The sequence below is a fragment of the Mesitornis unicolor genome, unplaced genomic scaffold (genome assembly GCF_000695765.1).
Source record: "Mesitornis unicolor isolate BGI_N332 unplaced genomic scaffold, ASM69576v1 scaffold15052, whole genome shotgun sequence".
Lineage (NCBI taxonomy): Eukaryota > Metazoa > Chordata > Aves > Mesitornithiformes > Mesitornithidae > Mesitornis > Mesitornis unicolor.
The window spans coordinates 19,818-38,338 of record NW_010169960.1 but is presented as its reverse complement, the minus strand read 5'-3'; the positions used below and the strand labels follow the sequence as shown (position 1 = coordinate 38,338).

Sequence of the window (18,521 nt, the reverse complement as noted above, 5' to 3'; positions counted from 1 at the left end):
TGACTCTGTTTTTGAATAAGATATAACAAGGCAGCATTTGTTCTGTGGGCCAAACCCAGCCTTCTAGCCAGCTGCTTTGCCTCGCAGGAGCCCTTATCCACCACATCTTCCTGGGAGGAGGCAAGCAGACTTCCTGCTGCACCTCATCTGAGAGGCTTTCCTGCTTCTCTGCAGGTGGAAGAAGGAGTGTGAGAGGGGAGGAGAGGTGAAGAAAGCGGAGCAGGGTCCACAAAACCTGTCGACTGTTGCCTGTTAGTGAGAATGTGGCCACTGAGCTGTGCCCCAGAGGAGGCAACCTTATATTTCAATTGGACTGGATCTAGCCCATGTATGGAATTGTTCTTGCTTTTTTTTGTGTGTGTAAATAATCACACTTTTAATTAAAATAATACTTAGATACAATGCCTAGAGGGTCGTTGGAACTGATAGGTGGTTGACTGTAGTGCTGTGAGTTGGGCAGCTGAAAATCGCTGTCAGACAGCGATGCTGAACTGCACCTTTCTCCATGCCAGTTACCCGCAGCTCAGAAATGTGGTGGGGGGTGGCAGGGAGCCAGCGTTCATTCTGAGCTGGCATAAAAGCACCAGGGGTCTTTCCTGCCTCCTAGAAGGAAAGGATTTGGTCTTTGCAGGTAACTGTGAGATGCACATTAATAAAAACAACATGAATTGACCCCTTAGATGCCAAAGAGTAGAAACGACTTTGGTTGACTCTTTCTCAGTCTAATTTTACAGTGGTGTAAATACACATTGTTACTTTTGGAAGAACAGATGAGGTTTACTCATGCACGTTGCAAAGTGCTAGAAACATCACTAGTTCTTAATAACACAGAGGAACAGTTCAGTTCATGCCAGTTAAATGACTCATTAAGGAAATCGGTCATTGCCAGAAAGACCAAAGTTATCCAAACATCATGAAGTGTCCTAGAAATTTAAGAACCGTACGAATCACACAAATCACTTGTAAACAAGAAAAGTGTTTTGAGCACTAGCCTTTGAATAACAGCCTCTAATAGGAAATGATGAGTGAGAACACACTTTATAAACTGTTTGTTACTACGTCACAGGACAAGTTTCATCCCGTTGTTTTGGAAAGGAAGGTGCACTATAACCCTCTGTGCACCTGGCCTGCTCTTGCAGCCAAGGTCTTCATTCTGTTTTTACATTAAATGGTACAAAAATGTAGCATGTGGAAAGACTAAAGGCCTGTTTATCTCATGGGAAAGTATTCTAATCACACTGTATTTTTTCCTTTGGTTGAAGAAGAGACTTCAGACTTCACAGAATTTGGAACTTAAGATCTTTCCTAAATTCTATCATCATACCTTTACTGGTAGATGCACATTAGACATTGCACACAGACTATGATTTTATCAAGACTGAATCTATCCTTCTACCTGCTGTCATGTCAACATCCAAAAATTTCAAAAACCTGCGTGACTCATTCCCAGAAAGACACAATATTTAATTTATGGCTGCATTGACAATGCTGTTTTAATTAATTTTCTTCATCTTTTTTCTTGTTCCTCTGCTTCTCATATCTCATCTGTTTACATTGCCTAGATTTTAATTAAAAAACCTCTCCTCTCTAAGGAGCAATCTGAAGTGGCAAAAATAATCACTTAAAATATTACAGTCATTAAAAAATTGGCTGTAGTCAAAGCCATGCATTTTCAATTTGCCGACAAATGATATTTTCGTTTCCTTTTAAAGTGCGTTTTGTATTTGAATAGCACACTCCAGCCAGCCTGGCTATCAGAGATGCTCCTCCAGCTGGGTGGGCTGTGTGACAACTCCTTAATGGGGGAAATTGATGGCCCTCTGCTTGTGTAGAGGTGAAGGCATACTGGGCAGATTTCTTTCCATCTGCCATCAGCCCTTTGCGAGCTGGCACTGCCCAAATGCCCAACACATTCATTCCAATGCAAGAAATGTCGCCAAAAAATAAATTGTGAGGCTACAGCTGTCTGAAAGAATCATCGAGGCCATTAGGCCCAGGAGAGAGAATACAAAGAGGTGCATCACTGTTCGTCTCTGATAAAAACCTAATTAAATGCTGGTAAAGATGACTGTGGATACTTAAAAGGCACAGAGGTGAACAACATTATGAGAGTGTAGAGATGAGCCTCAGGAAGATGATATGCAGCACCTCAGCCAAAAAATCTGTTTCACTGAGGAATTTCACACTAACATTTCCTGTTGATGCTTCTCTGAATGGCACGGTTGTATCATTTAGTTGCCCTCTGTTCTGCTCTCCAAGTAAAGAAATCCACACTGTAAAGCCAAGAGGTATTTATTGATTCACAAGTTTGACTTGGACAAATGGGACAGAAACTGGTTTAGGTGAACTTCAGTGCTTCTGTTTACATTCCCAGTCTTCATCTTTTGAGCTTCTAAAAGTCTTCAGGGCTGTGTCCTCAGCTGCAACTGTGGCTGATTTGGTTGATGCTTGTGCTAGTTCACATGGCAGGGTGAATGGGAGACCTCCAGAGGTCCCTCCCAGCTAAGAGGTCATCCTGAGGGTAGCAGATGTCTCTTTATGTGATGTTCTTTTGCAAGTCTTTAAAAATACGGAGATAGTTCAGGCATGCTACATGATGTAAGATCCCAGATCTGACTTGTGGCCCTTAAGCCATGTAGATGCTATGGAAAGTGGATCAGTATTTATTTATGAAAACATAAATATGTCCAATTGGAAAGTACCTGTTTGACCAAATCTGATTTCCCTGCTTTTGCTGACCAACGGTTTTGAACAGTCCTAACTGAAACCCTTCTATATCTCAGACAATCAAGAGGCTTTCCTAAAAGCACCTACCAAAAAAAAGAGAAGATGTAAAATCTAAGGACTATAGGGTAGGATAAAGAGGGTGACAGACTCTTAGCAGAATTTTGATTTTGATCCATGCACTACACGCTCCTATAGCTTGTATCTTCTAATTATTAGCTAATGCCTTCATAAGGTAGAACAGACATCTCACCTGAATTAATAAGACTTGCTGGCTCTCATAGACAATTTGGCTAAGAACTGTACTCTTAAACTAGAAGTATGCACAGATAACAGCAATTTTAGCATGAAAATATAATTTTTGTAGTAGTGATACCATTGTAGCATCAAAGAGCCATGAGCAAGGAATGTACCACTACTGCCTCTTAAGAGGCACACCAAAAAGATAGCCAGAGTCACAAGAAATTGCCATCCATTTATAAAACAGGAGATAAGCTGTTAACGTCCATGTTAACAGACACAAACTGGAACACAGGAGGTTCCACTTAAATTTGAGAAGAAACAACTTCTCAGTGAGAGTAACAGAGCACTGGAACAGGCTACCCAGAGAGGTTGTGGAGTCTCCTTCTCTGGAGACATTCAAAACCCGCCTGGACGGCTTCCTGTGTAACCTCATCTAGGTGTTCCTGCTCCGGCAGGGGGATTGGACTAGATGATCTTTTGAGGTCCCTTCCAATCCCTAACGTTCTGTGATTCTGTGATAAGCTGGGGTTGGGGAGATGTGGGAGTAAAAGGAAATATTGCAAGAGGGGAATGCTCATCCTGATAAGCAGTGCATTCTTCAGTGTAATCAATGACAAGACTTGTTGACAAAAGTGCTAAGGAAGTGTCTGAAGGACATAATCTTATGGGAAACTTGCCAAGTGCGGTGGGCAGAAGGGTCAAGGGCATGCAAGCTTGGATGTCACACCAGCAGATGTCATGGCAAGCATTGGCAATCAAGGAAAAGTGGGCCACGAGATGGTGCATATGGGAAATGGTGGAGGCAGGTGAGGATGAACCATACAGGACTTAAAAGCAGAGAAAAAGCAGTGATACCATAACTATCCAGTAGACAAACTTCAGAAACACAGAACATTCAGAGTGAAGATTAGATTGAAAGCCAATCCAATCGTGCTGAGATACGGGAATGCATCCAGCCAATTTTCATTTTGCCCTATTCATGCAAAGCAATAGCTTAAGAATTGCAGCTAGTGAATAATAGTATTGATAGTGCCAGATTAAATTAAACTGGGGTTTTTTTTCCCTTGGGATGACCACGGTCCCTGAACAGAACTTGGCTTCCTTCTGTTTGGCAACAGGCAGGAGTTGTTTATTTAGGAATACAACAGTTTACTTATGGCAGGCTGATGTCCCACTGCAGTTGCAGGCAATGGGAAATTGCTGCTGCTGTAAGTGTCTCCATTCAAGTGTCTGCAAAGGTCTTATGTTCTACTATGTAGGTGGTTTGGGAGAAAACTTTGTTTAATAAGGGTTATCAGATTTGTCAGAGGATTTATTCTCTAAATTAATTTTTCCTCAGAAATTAGTTAACTTTTCAGAGTTGTAATTTGTGTGAGGACACACTAAATGTTCCACATGTTTTTAATCCCCTTTAAATAAAATTAAATTCTGCTTTGGTTCTGGACCTACAGCTAATGCTTCCATGGTAACAAGGAGAAATACCCTACAAGTTGCTATCATTTGACCTTTTAGATACAAAATTTGCATAACAAGATAATTTTTCTCTTATTTTATAGATCTTTTAAGTATAAATAAAAATGAAGCAGAGGATAAATTTAGTCTGGAATTCATAAAAGAGAACTCTACATCTACATAGAGACATCTGCAGTATCTTCAGTTTAGGAAGAACTTAAATCAGTTAGTTTAAAAACACAGAACATGTTCATTCCACATTTTTTATCACTTTAGAATGACAAAAAAAAGAGCTGTAAAATTCAGTCCTTAAATACTGGAAGTGTATAGACTACCACTGCAAATGTAAAGCCTTTAATTTGGGAAAGAGGCAACACAGTATGTAAATCGTACTTTAGTTCATTTCTAAAGACTTGGATTCAAATCCTGGGCTGAACTCAAGAGAAAATGAGACTGATGGTTTCAATTTAGTCTCTAATCTGTCAAACCCTATTACAAAACCACAAAATAATCCAACACAGTCAGCAGCCTTCTGGATGTTGAACAAGACTGACAAGCTTGTTGGGGGCAATGCTGATGAGGTACCATCTTCTGTGGAGCTTCTTTTGCTTCTGGAAAATTTGGCTGTGTGCTCTTTGAGGTTATTCACCCCTCAGCAAACACATCAGATGACAAAAAAAAAAGCAGTAAAAGCAGTGACAGACAGTGACTGATTGGAAAATGAAAAGAAAAATATGGAAGCTAAGTGTGAACTGGGGATGGTGATTATACAGAGGGAAATGTGGCAGGTGAGAGAGGTCGAGGTCATAAGCAGAGGAGCCCTGGCGCTTTCTGGGGCAGCAAACAGGGTGGGTCCTCATCTGCTTCTCCGATCGGCATACCTCCAGGGTCCCAAATGGTGGAACTGGGGCAAAAATGTACCAGAAAATGATGGCTCTCCCTCAGAACTTCTATAAACAGTGTACCTGTGTTTTGAGCATCTTTCTCACTCTCTGAAAAGTTAATGAGCTTCTATTACTGGTTTCATAGGTACATAGAATAACAGAGGGAGTTAAACCCCAATCTGAACCCCAATCCGAACTCTTATTCTGCATAGCTGTTTCACATGAGATCCAACGCTAATATGAACAGAGGGTGATCTGAGCTATACGTTGTGTAGTTTATTAACATATAAAATATGAATAAAATACATATTCATAGATACTGTGTAGTTATATATAAAAACATAAAGATGGTTTTATAGAACTAATGAAATAAATTATGCTTTTGAGCTTTCATAAAGGGTTGCTCACACACCACTGTATAAGTAATTACGTATTCACCTCTTTGCCAAACTGCCCATTTATTTGTCTTGACAACCTAAATGGAAACTCCATCAGATGTAAATATTCTGTTAGACAGCAGAAGGACATACAAACACTAAATGATAATGGTATTGTATCTGTTCTGTGTTTATTTTAACAGGGAGCTTTCATTATGCAAGAGATTACTAATTACATACCCCACTATCAAGTATATAGTTACATATAACTTAGCACCTGAGAAGCAAGGCTCATAAAAGATTTTTGAAAGCTTGTATGCAGTTGCAATAACAAGCTCAGGAGGATCTATTTGTCTGTTTGTTTCTTAAGACTTGAAGGGTTATGTATAAATTTGAATTAAGTTTTAGTGTGAATATTTATTTTTAGTGTATTTACTTGACTGCCTGCAGATAATAGGAGTTTCGTGGCAGATTGATTGACAGATAAAGAATACTTCATTTCTGTTCAGCAAATGAAGAAAACTCTGAAAAGCAAGAGGCAAAATAAACAAATCATTCTTAAAATTCTGATGTTAGCGATGCCTGTGAGCATGAAGGATAAAATCAGTGAACAAAAGCCATTTCTCAGTCAGTTATAAATGTACAAATAGTGTTTTTCAAATAGAAACAAAATATAAAACTGTTTCATTAATTTCTGCAAGTTATAAAATATTTTATGTGTAAATAATTCTGCCTTTTCAGAGGCAGCAGCTACATATATCGTGCACTGTGTATATAGTGCATTAACGGAGCAAGGGGGCTTGTGACAAAAATCTATTTAATTTCTGTGATACATTATCAGCACTTCAGAATCTTTGTGTTGCTTTGACCTTTCTTTGGAAGAAAAGCACTTCAACAGCAATTCGTTTATTTCAGAAGTTGAAACAGTCTTTACATTTTAATAGTGTGTTTATTTCTTTAAGACATATTTAGACATTGTTAATAAACAGAGCTGTTGTCATTCAACTGTAGACCAGGAAGTCTCTATATAGAAATCAGAATTCAAGTACTCAGATTTTTTTCTAACGATGTGTAGGCACCTGTAGAAACATAGTCACAAATTACATTCCTAAATATAAATTAATTACTGAGTTATTCTTAACCAACCATACTTGAAAACCATCGACATAAGAATTTCGGTTATGTCTTTTTTTGCATTGGTAAATGAAGGAAGAGTTATAGAATCTGACAAAAGATGTTATTTTGTACTTTGCTCATAAAATCCCACAGACAAAAGATATATTGGGCAGTTTTCATTTCTTGCCACATCTTTCTTTTCATTAAAAATCTAATTATTCACTTGTGTGGCACTACCATGACCTTTTTACATGCAGAAGAGGTGACTGCTGGTGCGGTATGAAGGGCATAGATGACTCTGAAAAGGTCAATGCAATTTGGCATTATTTTATCTTTTTTTAAGTCGTTGAACTGCGGTAAAAATGCAGAATTATTCTAATTAGTCACTTCTTATTTCAACTTTCACTTTTAATGCGACCAAGATTTCCCCCCCAAAAAAGTGTTTTAGCTAATTATTGCTTTTATCAGTATTTGTTGTAATATGAACAATTCAATAATATGCCAAGTTCTCACTTTGCACTGAGACCAGGCAGATCTTCTTGAGAGGCTTCCAGTATCTGCTTCAGCCACATAGATTTTGCAGACCTTTGCCATCCTCTCAGACACAGAAGAGGGCAAAGTAGGATGGGAGAAAGAAGAAAACCTGTGCTGTAACCCCCATGTGCGCCTCACAGACAGCTTCTTCCAGGCTGATACACCTGGAGAGTCGTGGTAGTCAGGGCACACCAGGGCAGATGCGTGGCTTCATTTGGTGCTGCTGAGGGGGTATATGCAAAAATGCGACAGGAAAAGCAGACATGTTGGGTTTGAGGACAGCCTCAGGACCCTGAGACTGCTGTGTCACAAGAGCTAGTTGCCTATGGAGCTATTTGTTACGCTATTCAAATTAAATATGGCAAATACAGCCTTTTCACTTGTACAGTTCAGGCCCAAAGTTTACTGTATGGCAATGCATCGCAGTTTTACACATAAACACCTCTTCTGGCAAAAATTCAGGCATGGAGACCTGATGTGTTTCACAGCTTGAACCTCTTATGCCAATAAAATACCCATAGCAATATTTGATATATTACAAAAGTTATTTGTATTCACAGTTATGTATGTGTATGTGCATAATGACAGTACTTAAAACCAGAAATAAACACCCAAGGATATGATAAACACCTTTTCTATGCAAACACGGTTTTACAATGACCTGAAATGTGTTTGTAGGGAAGCAGGTATGAGATTAGGATGCAATCATCACTGGGGGTGGGCCAAAAAAGATGAAAGATGACCACCCATTTTTTATTTTTATTTTGTTTCAGGCATTGTTGTGTCATTAGATAATGCACAGCTCACTCTGAGCTCTGATGGTACGAGCAGGACAGCTGCCCTTGCAAACCCGATGTAACATCACCTCCTTTTGCCCACAGCATAGCTGCCAGTCGGATGGAAACTCCATCTACTTCCATGGGACTGAAGGCAGTGAGTTCAATTTTGCCACAACCCGGGATGTGGACCTCTCCACGGAGGATGCCCAGGAGCAGTGGGCAGAGGAGTTTGAGAGCCAGCCCAAAGGGTGAGTTCCCGTCACCTGCACAGGGCCTTAAGCAGGTGCACAGCATCGCTCCAGGGATGAGAAAACTGGAGACATGGAGAATTGCATTTTATCTTTGCTGTATACTCAGGGAAGATTGTGACTAGAATAAATAGCAATACGGTAAATAACTGGTGATCATGGATTTTAGGAAGGAACATGTCTGGAAAGCCCAGGAGGAGCAGTCTGTCTCCAGATCATTCTGTCACTAAAGCTTTTAGTGAAAAAACTTGTGCTTGTAAATTATATGGTGGTGAAAAACATGTGATGTTGATCTGCTTTTTCATTCTGTCACATCTGAATATTTTCAACAAACTCATATCCACAAGAAATCTAATTATTTGAGAAATTAATCCCCTTTTGGATCCCTGCTGTGAGCCACACTTTGCCATGAGAGAGGTCCTGCTCATGCAGAAGCCTGCAGGTGCCAAAGGAGGAGAAGGTGGAGGCAGGACAGCTGAAGCAGCAGCCTGCTCTCACCTTCCAGTACCGAAAGCATGGCCATGCCTACCATGCCAGAACTGAAGATCTGGCTGATAATTTACTGTTTTTCCTTTAAATATATACATTGGGATTCAAAGAGTACCTGTAAAGCAATATCCAGCAGAGACTGCAGCAAAGGCACAGGAGGTAAAGAATCCATCTAGGACAGTAAAATTACTGCTCTTAATAAAACATGAGTGAACTTTAAAAAAACCCCTACTATCCTGGTAAAGAAGTATTGTTTTATGTACCTCAGTGTATAAATTCTGACAAAAAGAAAATAACCAACAATGTGGTCTTGACTCTTTTTTATTTAAAGAAAAGAAGTATTTCATTAGTTGCAGTAACCCTAGGGCAATGAGAAAAATACACTGTTAATTTATGGGTCTCTACTGAATGTTGATTTTAACCTACTAAGCACTTCAGGTCATTAGCAGCTGATTCAAATGCTGCCTATGCTGTCCTGAACTTAAAGAGCACCCTTCAAGAAACACATGCTAATGTGTGCCATTGACACATGGGTTATTTGGGTCTTACAGAAAAAATACTCACTCTGAACTCTGTCCCAGTTTGAATAATCAGCCCATGGCACAGCGAGTGCTCTTTCAGACTCAGGACAGTAAATGAGTAGGTGTGTGTTGTGTTCTAGGTGGCCATGTGGTATACATTTGAGATGTTATCCAAGTCTCTTTTCCATCTTGAAAAACAGGCTGAGTGTGTTACCTGGAGATATCTGCCCTGTGTCTAGATCCTGTCTCTGCTGGACCAGGTGTTTAGCTGAGCTAAATCAGGCCAGATCCCTCATCATCAGCTGTTCTAATCAAGACACTTCCTTCTTGGATAATAAGTAACTTTTAAAAATTAATTACAGTAATAAATGCTGCAGTGAGTAGTAATACAGAAATAAATTTCTTGCGCCATACTCTGGTTAGCAAATGCACAATTTCTTTGGAATCAGGAATATTACATTTCCACTGTCACACAGCACCCAACTCCATCCTACAGGTGCCATCACTTCCAGCCAGCAGCAGGGCAGGGTGCCCCTGGCAGATGCATTCTGCACTCGCATCTTGCTTGCCGACCCGGGAACCAGGTCCTGATCTGCCGTCCTTGCATGTAAAATCTTGGTGGTGCAGCAGCCTGCCCTGGCAGGGGGTAACTTTGTTTTCCAAGGCACTAAGCAGCCAGACCAAGTCCTCAAAGTTTTTCCTTTTTAAACTTCTTTTTTACTTTTCAAATTTTATTCTCTGTTAGGAACTTACTTCTTTGAATTGTTGCTGTAAGAATGGAGGTTTAAATTACATGCAGCCATGAATACCCGTTGAACTTGGGTGATGTTATGGACTACATCCCCATCACATAAAATTGTCAACACCTCTGCCCCTCTTTGCAACATTTCTGTAGGGCTTTGCTTTGGGAATTGTACACAACTGCCAATAGACAACCTTCCTTAATTCCTTCTCAGAGAAATGTTTTTTGAATGTTATTTGAACTATATTTGAAATATTGTTTTGCGGTATTCAGATAGTCACAGAAACACTTAATACCTGAGACAGAGCTGAGGCTGCCCTTTGTAACATCAGCTGGGACCTGACAGCTCTCAAAGCAAAGACAGAATCATCCCTTGTAAGGGAGAGCAAAAGGAAGCTTACGTGAAAGGGTCACCAGCACCTTCCTCTGCACCAAATGCTCTTGGGAGTGAGACATCTGAAAGAGCTCAGTGGTGAGGGTAGAGGAGCTTATTGCTTAATATTTTTTTCATGTCCCACCTAGAGCAGTAGGGTACATGATCAGGTGTTGCTGTTGTTCGTACCACAGGTTTTTTCTACTGTCATTCTGTTTCTCTTTAATTCCATAAATTAGGACCTAAAAGTGATCAGATCCTCACATCAGGCTGCCTCTCGCCTCTAGCAGATATACTGCAGCTTTGGACCTCTGTGTCCAGTAGATCTAATTCAGTTCCATATATCATTCTGTTGTCTCTCTTGTAAAGAAGAATTTCAAGAGTCATGTGAACGATAGATGACTCCAAATGCAATATTTAATCAAGAATGTCTATGTCTCTGTCATGCCATCACCCAGGTTCCTTCTTCATTTATCCTTATAGGCAGTGTTTTCATTTTGTTTTTTTTTTAAATGCCAGTCTTTTTAATGTTGAAGATCTTTCTGGTTTTCATTTCTAATGCTGCCTAAAAGGAGAGGATCCCTGGAAACATCCATGATCTGCATCATTCATGACCCTGGTTTGTTTTGTGGGTCACTGCAGAGAGTGTTTTAATTGAGCTAAATAGAGCATACAAAAGATCAATGGAGCATTGTGAGATTTTGTTGTGTAAGTTAAAGTAGGCACAAGTGTTTAATTTGGTGCTTGCCTTCAGCCCAAGAGACCAATTTTCAAAATTGTATTTTGATTATATTGCACATTATATCTTAAAAGTCTGCACAACTAAAATACTTTCCTCAGAATCAGAGTTAGGTTAAACTGTGCTTCAATTAACATATTTATATCAAAAAAGCTTTTCAGTGATGCTAAGCTCGCTAATTCCTGTGGAAATGACTGACAGTTTCAAAGCAAGATTTCCAAATAGACACGTTGCTGGTCTGTCGCAGCCTAGGTCAGTAGGGAAACTGGCAGCTTTTGGGACAATCCTAGAAATACATTTTTAAATAGTTGGAATGGTTAAACTGATAAATAGACTTTTAAGTTGTTGAAATGAAAGTTTTTAGAATTCTCCTATGGTACATGACTGCTAGAGGTTGTTTCTGCTGGAAATGGACTGGAAGAGGCTCTGCCGCCCCACAAAAGTTTCTGAAATTTAATGTTTTCTCATTCATCCTGAATCACACTGGCTAGTTAAATGGTTGGATTATCAGGATTTAGTGGTTCTAAATAATTTCTTTGCTTTATCAGCCTTATAATTTTTAAATACTTTATTGTGAATTAAGACTTCAACATGAATAATAACATATCAGAGCAAAATAATGTACAAGTTTTCAACGGTTTCTAATCTTCCAAAATATTTTGAGTTTTGAAGAAACCAGTGCTCTCATGATGAAAACATATTTTCAGTGAAAATATTTAATTGAAAAATTCTACAACAGCTTTTTTAATTATCACAGAATAAAAGAAAATGCTGTACAGAAAAACTGAGAAAGATAATATCACATACTAGAAACACAGCAGTCTTTCTTCATACGCAGTTCATGTGTTAGTTAAAAACTGTTACCCTAAATGCTCAAAAAGATGAAAAGAGCACTTTCAGCTATTACCTACATATTTAATGACTGCATAGCAGATATGGTGGACATGTGCCTTTTCAAGTTTCATTGATCTATTAATCTTATATTATACTAAAAGAAAGAGAATGCAATTATATTTTAAACATTTTTATGCCAGAAAAATAGTGAAGATGACAGAACAATACAACACTAAATATTTGGTAATAGCAGTCATTAAAAGCCTCATTTATTTTAGAAATTCATGTTTTTCTGCCAATTTCTTTATTAATAATATTTACATTTATTTTGCTTTATATGAATTAACTCAGTTTAAAAACTAGTATTGAACATGTCATAGGAATAATATTTGAAAAACTGCATTTAGTTGTCCTCTTTAAGAGTAGCAGCAGCTACTTTTCTATGTACAAATGAACTTCTAGAACATGCTTTGTATGACTTTATCAATAACGTGCCTCTGCATATTCTCCATCCACTGTTGACCTCTCCAGGTGGGACATATTTGGAGCCGTCATTGGTACTGAATGTGGGACACTGGAATCTGGCTCAGCTATGGTATTTCTCAGAGATGGAGAAAGAAAAATATGTACTCCATACATGGACACTACGGGTTATGGGAACTTGAGATTTTATTTCAGCATGGGTGAGTGTATATACCTAATGTAATGCAACACATGAAGCATGTGAGATTTAAATTGTGCAGTGTGCACAGAACTATTTTAGATACTCCTCAGAAGAGGATAGCTCTGATTCATGACTGTGATGCCTGTCAGGATGTAAGATTGACCATTCTTGGCCAGATGAGAGTTCACCCTTCTGGATGCCCATATGGATGGTGGGCACATAAATAACATCTAAAAAATTTTCTCCTGGATGACACTGACTTGCAGATGAATACCTTTCAAAACAGACACAGCGCTCTGGGTTTAGTAACACTTGGTAGCCCTTGGTGGGCTATTCTTCCATGAATTTATCCAGCTTTATTTGGGGGGCTGATATCAGCATTTGTCTCCAAGTTAAAACAGTTTAATACAGAAGTTACATGAAGGTGTGTCCATGTAAAGTCAGTGCCTAAACTTCCTTTAACTTATAGTTAGAGGAGATGAGGTCAGTACCATTGCCAGGAAAAACCATTTGACTCACCATGAGACAGCCGTGCTATACCAGCTGAGCAGCTCCCTGCACTCCACTGACTGCATGGGTTGGATCTCCCCTGATATAAAGAAAACTTAAGCACCTGGTGCACACATAGGTCTGTGTTCACTCTTGTTCAGTCCTCAGGGAGGATTTGTTACACAAGCACAGGTTGTTGTTGCCACTTGAGTTGTCCAAGCATATCTGAGACATCAGCACAAAGCTAGCAGATTTACCCCAGGACTTGGGGGATAGTCACAGCCAGCTGGAGTAGCAGGTAGGTGAGGCAGGCCTCTCCACAGAGCCTAAAATGATCCTTGGTACTAGTGTTTAATCAACTGAACCTGCCTGCTGTGCCCACAAGGTCCTGTAACAGCTCCATAGTTTAACAGTTCTTTACGTGAAGAAGCATCTTCTTGTCTTGTATCTTCCAGTTTCACTCAATGCCCTTTACTCCATTATTAGATGAGACAGTAATATCTTTGTCTTTACAATACCTTTATAGGTACCTGTCATATCCTCCCACAGTCACATCCATGTGTGGCCTACATGTGGGCCTAGTGAAAAGCCCTGATGTAGTGTTAGCATCATCTGTGGATCTTCCCTGCTGGGACAAAGTGCAACCTCAATGATTTACAAGGGCTAAGAAAGCAGCTAAGAACAAACCTGTCCTGCAACTTGCCCTCCCCACTGTTGTTGTCAGTGCAACTGCAATAGTTTGGTGTTGCAACAGACCAAAACCCCTACGAACATGGTGGTTATGATTCAGTACCTCACAGTGTTTTTCCAGAACTTTTATTTTGCACAGAAAGGAAGTTGCATGAGGTTATTCTCTCAACACCAGGTTTAGAGGAGATGAGGGTTTTTGCTTAAAAGTAGAGAATAATAGAATAATAAAGGAGGAAGCAGAGACAAAACTTGTGACCTCCACAAGCAACCTTCTGAATCAACAAGAAAAAAAACCCCTTGATTTAATGAGTGAGAGACCTCATGTTGTTGTCCTAAATTGTCGCACATCTCCTCTGTGTTACATGAGTTAGTAATAAAGCACAGGAAAAAGTGGATGCTTTTTCCCAGTTCTTCCAAGCATTACAACACCTGCAAGAGAAACAGGAAAGAAGTTAGCTCAACCTTCTGAACTTAGGGGAGAAGTTGTCAGCACATGTGGGCATAGAGGACAGTAGGATATCATTTGAAAAATATACTCTGTATGCACTTGTAAATTAAATAAATAACAGCTTAAACATTCAGGCAGAGGATCTGAAAGGACACATGGATGTTCCTTATTACAGTATAATACACATCAAAGATGCACATTGTATCTCACTCTCTGGGCTGCTTTGCCTAATCCATTCCAAGAACTGGCCATCTGTAGTGAAAATAGCAGAGAAAGTGTTTCATATGTGCAACCTTTCTACTTTACAGACTTTTCAAAGAAGCTTCTTCATACTGTTATTTTCTGGTTTGGTTTGGTTTGGTTTGGTTTGGTTTCGTTTGGTTTGGTTTCGTTTGGTTTGGTTTTTTAAAATATCTGCAATACCCATAGCATACTGGGAAATTATGTTTCTTGTTTCAATTACAGATACTTGGTTTTAAAAACATTTTTCCAGAATGCCAAAGTAGTGTGATGATGTCCACCTTGTAACTATAATGCAGAGCATAATGCTCAAATTTTTCAGTATCTCTGCCCTTTTGAAGAACATTAGTAAGTGTTTTGGGTTGTACCAATACGAAGATATTTCAAATGCTGCCCTATTCCAGTGGGGCAACCATGTCACACGTGTTTTGTGTAATACAATAGACTCCATCCATCCCTTTTAGGATATGGTGTAGATAGCAGAAGCAGCTTCACAACAAATAAGGTACACAGCAGTCATCTTCATTTCCTACTGAGAGCAAATTCTCAGCTGCCAAACTAGCAGCCGAGAAGTATTTAAGAAGTCCTTACATACAATGTGTGTGGCTGCATGGAGTGGGAGTACTAAATAACAGTTTACTGATGAGAACTCAAAAAGCAGAGTATTTCTACGTAAGTAGGATTTACAGTATACAGATAGAAGCACTGCTTTGGGCACAGCATTTTTTATTAAAATTCTTTTGATAAGCTGATTAAGAGAGTTACTTGAGGTTTTCATAATTGTCAACCCTCTTTATCTTTGGTATGGTGTATCTGATCAAATAGTTCTTACACATGATGTCCTTAGGGCTGGTGTTCTTCTGTTTCATATCCTAAGTTAAATAGCATCTGGTTGTAATTATTTTTGTAATTATGGCTGCGTAATATGATTCCACTTTCCAATAACAAGGGCTTCAATTAATGTTTTCTCCCTCAAATGTGTGTTTTACAGGGGGAACTTGTGATTCTGGAGAATCCCATGAAAATGATGTCACACTTTATGCCAAGCTTGAAGGCAGGAGGGAACACATACCTCTTGATACCCTGACCTATGCTGCTTACAAGGTAAATTGTTCTAAACAAAGTAGGTTGGTGGGATGGGATGGATATATCAATCTGGATTTAAGCCATCACAACAATGTTGTATGTTGCATTCCGTAGGGGCAGTCAAACATGATCTTCCCAAGCACATAAATATCGTGCAGATCCATAACGATGGGATGCCTTTGCCACACAACTCTGCAGTTGTTGCTGATTACTCCACCCTAGAGCTGGACTGTGGCATTGGCTAGTGCTAGGATAACAGGCAAATGGGCAACAGGCAACATTTGCAGCCATCAGCTGAAAACTTTGATTATAATTCCTCCTCAAAAATAATTACTCTTGTCTTCAGTCAAGCTCCTGCTAGCCATGGTTTGATATTCAGGAGCTACATCCTCAGAGGGCCAGTCATGGTGAGAGCAGTGGCTAGGAGGAGAGTGACTGGCAAATGCCTGGATCTCTTTCCTGCACCAGGTGCAGGAAATTTCTCATTTTACACTTTTTATTTCTATTTTAAGTACAGTGATGTAGACTCTTAGAGAGTCTGCAGTGATGTGGGCACAAACTGGGCCATAGGGTGTTATTACTGGTAGTGTGCACAATCAGCTTCTCCTCTGCCCATAATGCAGCCTGCTTCCAACCATGTCCAACACAGGCAGGACAGTAAGGACCTGGAGCTTGCTGTTGGGATCCTTCCTGTCCAGGGCAAGGAAACACTTAGGCCACAGCTACCCTGAGTAACCCAGCCCTGAGGTGCCCTTAGTGTGCTGCTGTGAAAAAGATAATGAAAATTGATACATAATACATGGACGTGCCAGAGATTGAAATGCAGTATGCTTGCAGAGCATGTAGGAAATTTGGTGGTAAAGATGCAACTGATTTCAAGCACAGCTCTGTGTGCATTTTCACTGTAACTCCAGTATTCAGAGAGCAAATATTTACAGTCGGGTTTGGCCTGAGTCTGGTTGAGTCACTTGCATTGTTTCATTGTGCGTGCTTTCCCTCATCGCCTGCTTCTGTGTGAAAGACGAGGCAGAACTTTTTTAAAACTAAGGAAACTGTAATTGTAAAATAATAAAAAATTAATCGAGGAACTTGGGGAGAGATAGGATCTGAAATTGCACTGTATTCATTGTGGAGTTTTTTTTAAAACAAGCAATTTTAAAGCTGACATCCTCTTTTGACATAATAAAGTTCTAATTACATCACCTTAGGACAAAGGCTGAGCTTTGTAAAGCAGTGCTTTCATTTATTTCCACAACATAACATCCTCCCTACATATGCCTGTGAACTCCTGCTGTTACTCCATTCTCACGTATTTGGACCCTCCCTTTGCATCTGTGAGCTTCATCCTCCATTACCAATGAAGTACTGACAAAATAGAGGAGTATTTTCAGAACACAGAAGGTAAACTCTTTTCTACAGCATCTTTACCACCAAACATATTGATCCCACTGAGGTGATAAGCAGCATTGATATCCAGAGTGTTAGAAGCTATGCACAAAATATAATATGTTTTTATTTGGGGTCTTCTGTGGAAAAAGGTGGCTAAAAATTTTTTAACAAAAATGAAACAAGGAGAGAGAAAAGCACATGTCTGGTTCAGCACATTTGAAGTTGCTTTTGTATTTTAAATAGTACCTTGTGAAAATTTTTTAGTATTACTTGTTTTAGTTAAGCCTGGTTTAATTTCTTTTGAAGGTTCCATCTTTGGTTTCTGTTGTCATTAGTCCGGACCTGCAGACTCCAGCAACTAAGTTTTGCCTGAAGCAAAAGAGTCACCAAGCCCACAACAGGAATGTCTGGGCTGTGGATTACTTCCATGTCCTTCCAGTGCTCCCTTCCACGGTGACTCACATGATCCAGTTCTCCATCAATTTGGGCTGTGGAACTTACCAACCTGGTAACAGGTACAACAGGCGAGATTTCTCTTTTGATTATCAGCTTTCTAGCACATTTTAGTTTATAGCATCTATGTGAGTATTTGGATTTTTTTTTCTCAGAAAATATGAAGCCAATTAATAATGACAAATACAAGCTTCTCGAAAGCTAGTGTTTCTCCCGATCTCCACATGCCTAGATTTATATAGCTCACATGCAATAAGGAGTTTATTAAATAGCTTTCCAGTCAAAACTTGCTTTTCTTAATCCATTATTTTGGAATATGCTCATGATTTCAGAGCAACTTTTGCTCCAGTTTCTAATGGATATGAAATTTACCCCTTAATACTGTGTAAGAGGGAAAGAATTAAAGGCAGCAGCAGCAACCTGCCCTGCTGACCTTGCAGACACTACTGATGCCACAAGCATATCTAATTCTTGTAAGACTGATGATAAGTGGTCTTCATCTTGATGACCATCAGTATGAGGACCTCACTGCCTGCACACTGGCCACTGAACTATTTTGCTGGCTTCACTTCATGGGGACATTCAACATTATTTTTTCCATGGAGTTAAGGGGGAGGGAAAGGGAAAGAAGGGAGCCATTTGCTCCTTCATATTTTGTGAAATATTACAAATGCTGGTTGGAAGGGACCTTCACAGTTCATCAAGTGAAACCCACTGCTGCAGATGGGATTGTTACCAGCATACGTCTGGTCAGCCATGGCTTTGTCTATCCATGACTTGAAAACTTCCATGAAGGGACATTGTGCTGCCTCTCTGGGTGACCTGCTCTAGTGAGGAAGTGTTTCCTTAATGTCCATTCCAAAACTTGGAAGCCGTGTGTTTATGGCCATTGCCCTTCCTACTGTGCCTGCCAATACTGAGGAAGGTTTGGCTCTGCCTCCCTTGTGAGTGCCCTCTGCACCATCGCAGACTGCCCTAGCTCACCCCTCCTCACCAGGCTGAGCAAG

The 18,521-nt window shown here is 39.7% G+C and overlaps 1 protein-coding gene across 1 annotated transcript in view; it reads left to right on the top strand.

Annotated features, from left to right (window-relative positions):
* LOC104536814 (reelin-like) overlaps nucleotides 1-18,521 on the top strand; it is a gene marked incomplete at both ends in the record, with an annotated part of 45,484 nt that overhangs the window by 8,993 nt on the left and 17,970 nt on the right. Inside the window, 4 exons of the mRNA XM_010179536.1 lie at nucleotides 8,212-8,357; nucleotides 12,587-12,738; nucleotides 15,578-15,690; nucleotides 17,368-17,576. Coding sequence (XP_010177838.1) covers nucleotides 8,212-8,357; nucleotides 12,587-12,738; nucleotides 15,578-15,690; nucleotides 17,368-17,576 — 620 coding nt within the window. The remainder of the gene's footprint in view (nucleotides 1-8,211; nucleotides 8,358-12,586; nucleotides 12,739-15,577; nucleotides 15,691-17,367; nucleotides 17,577-18,521) is intronic.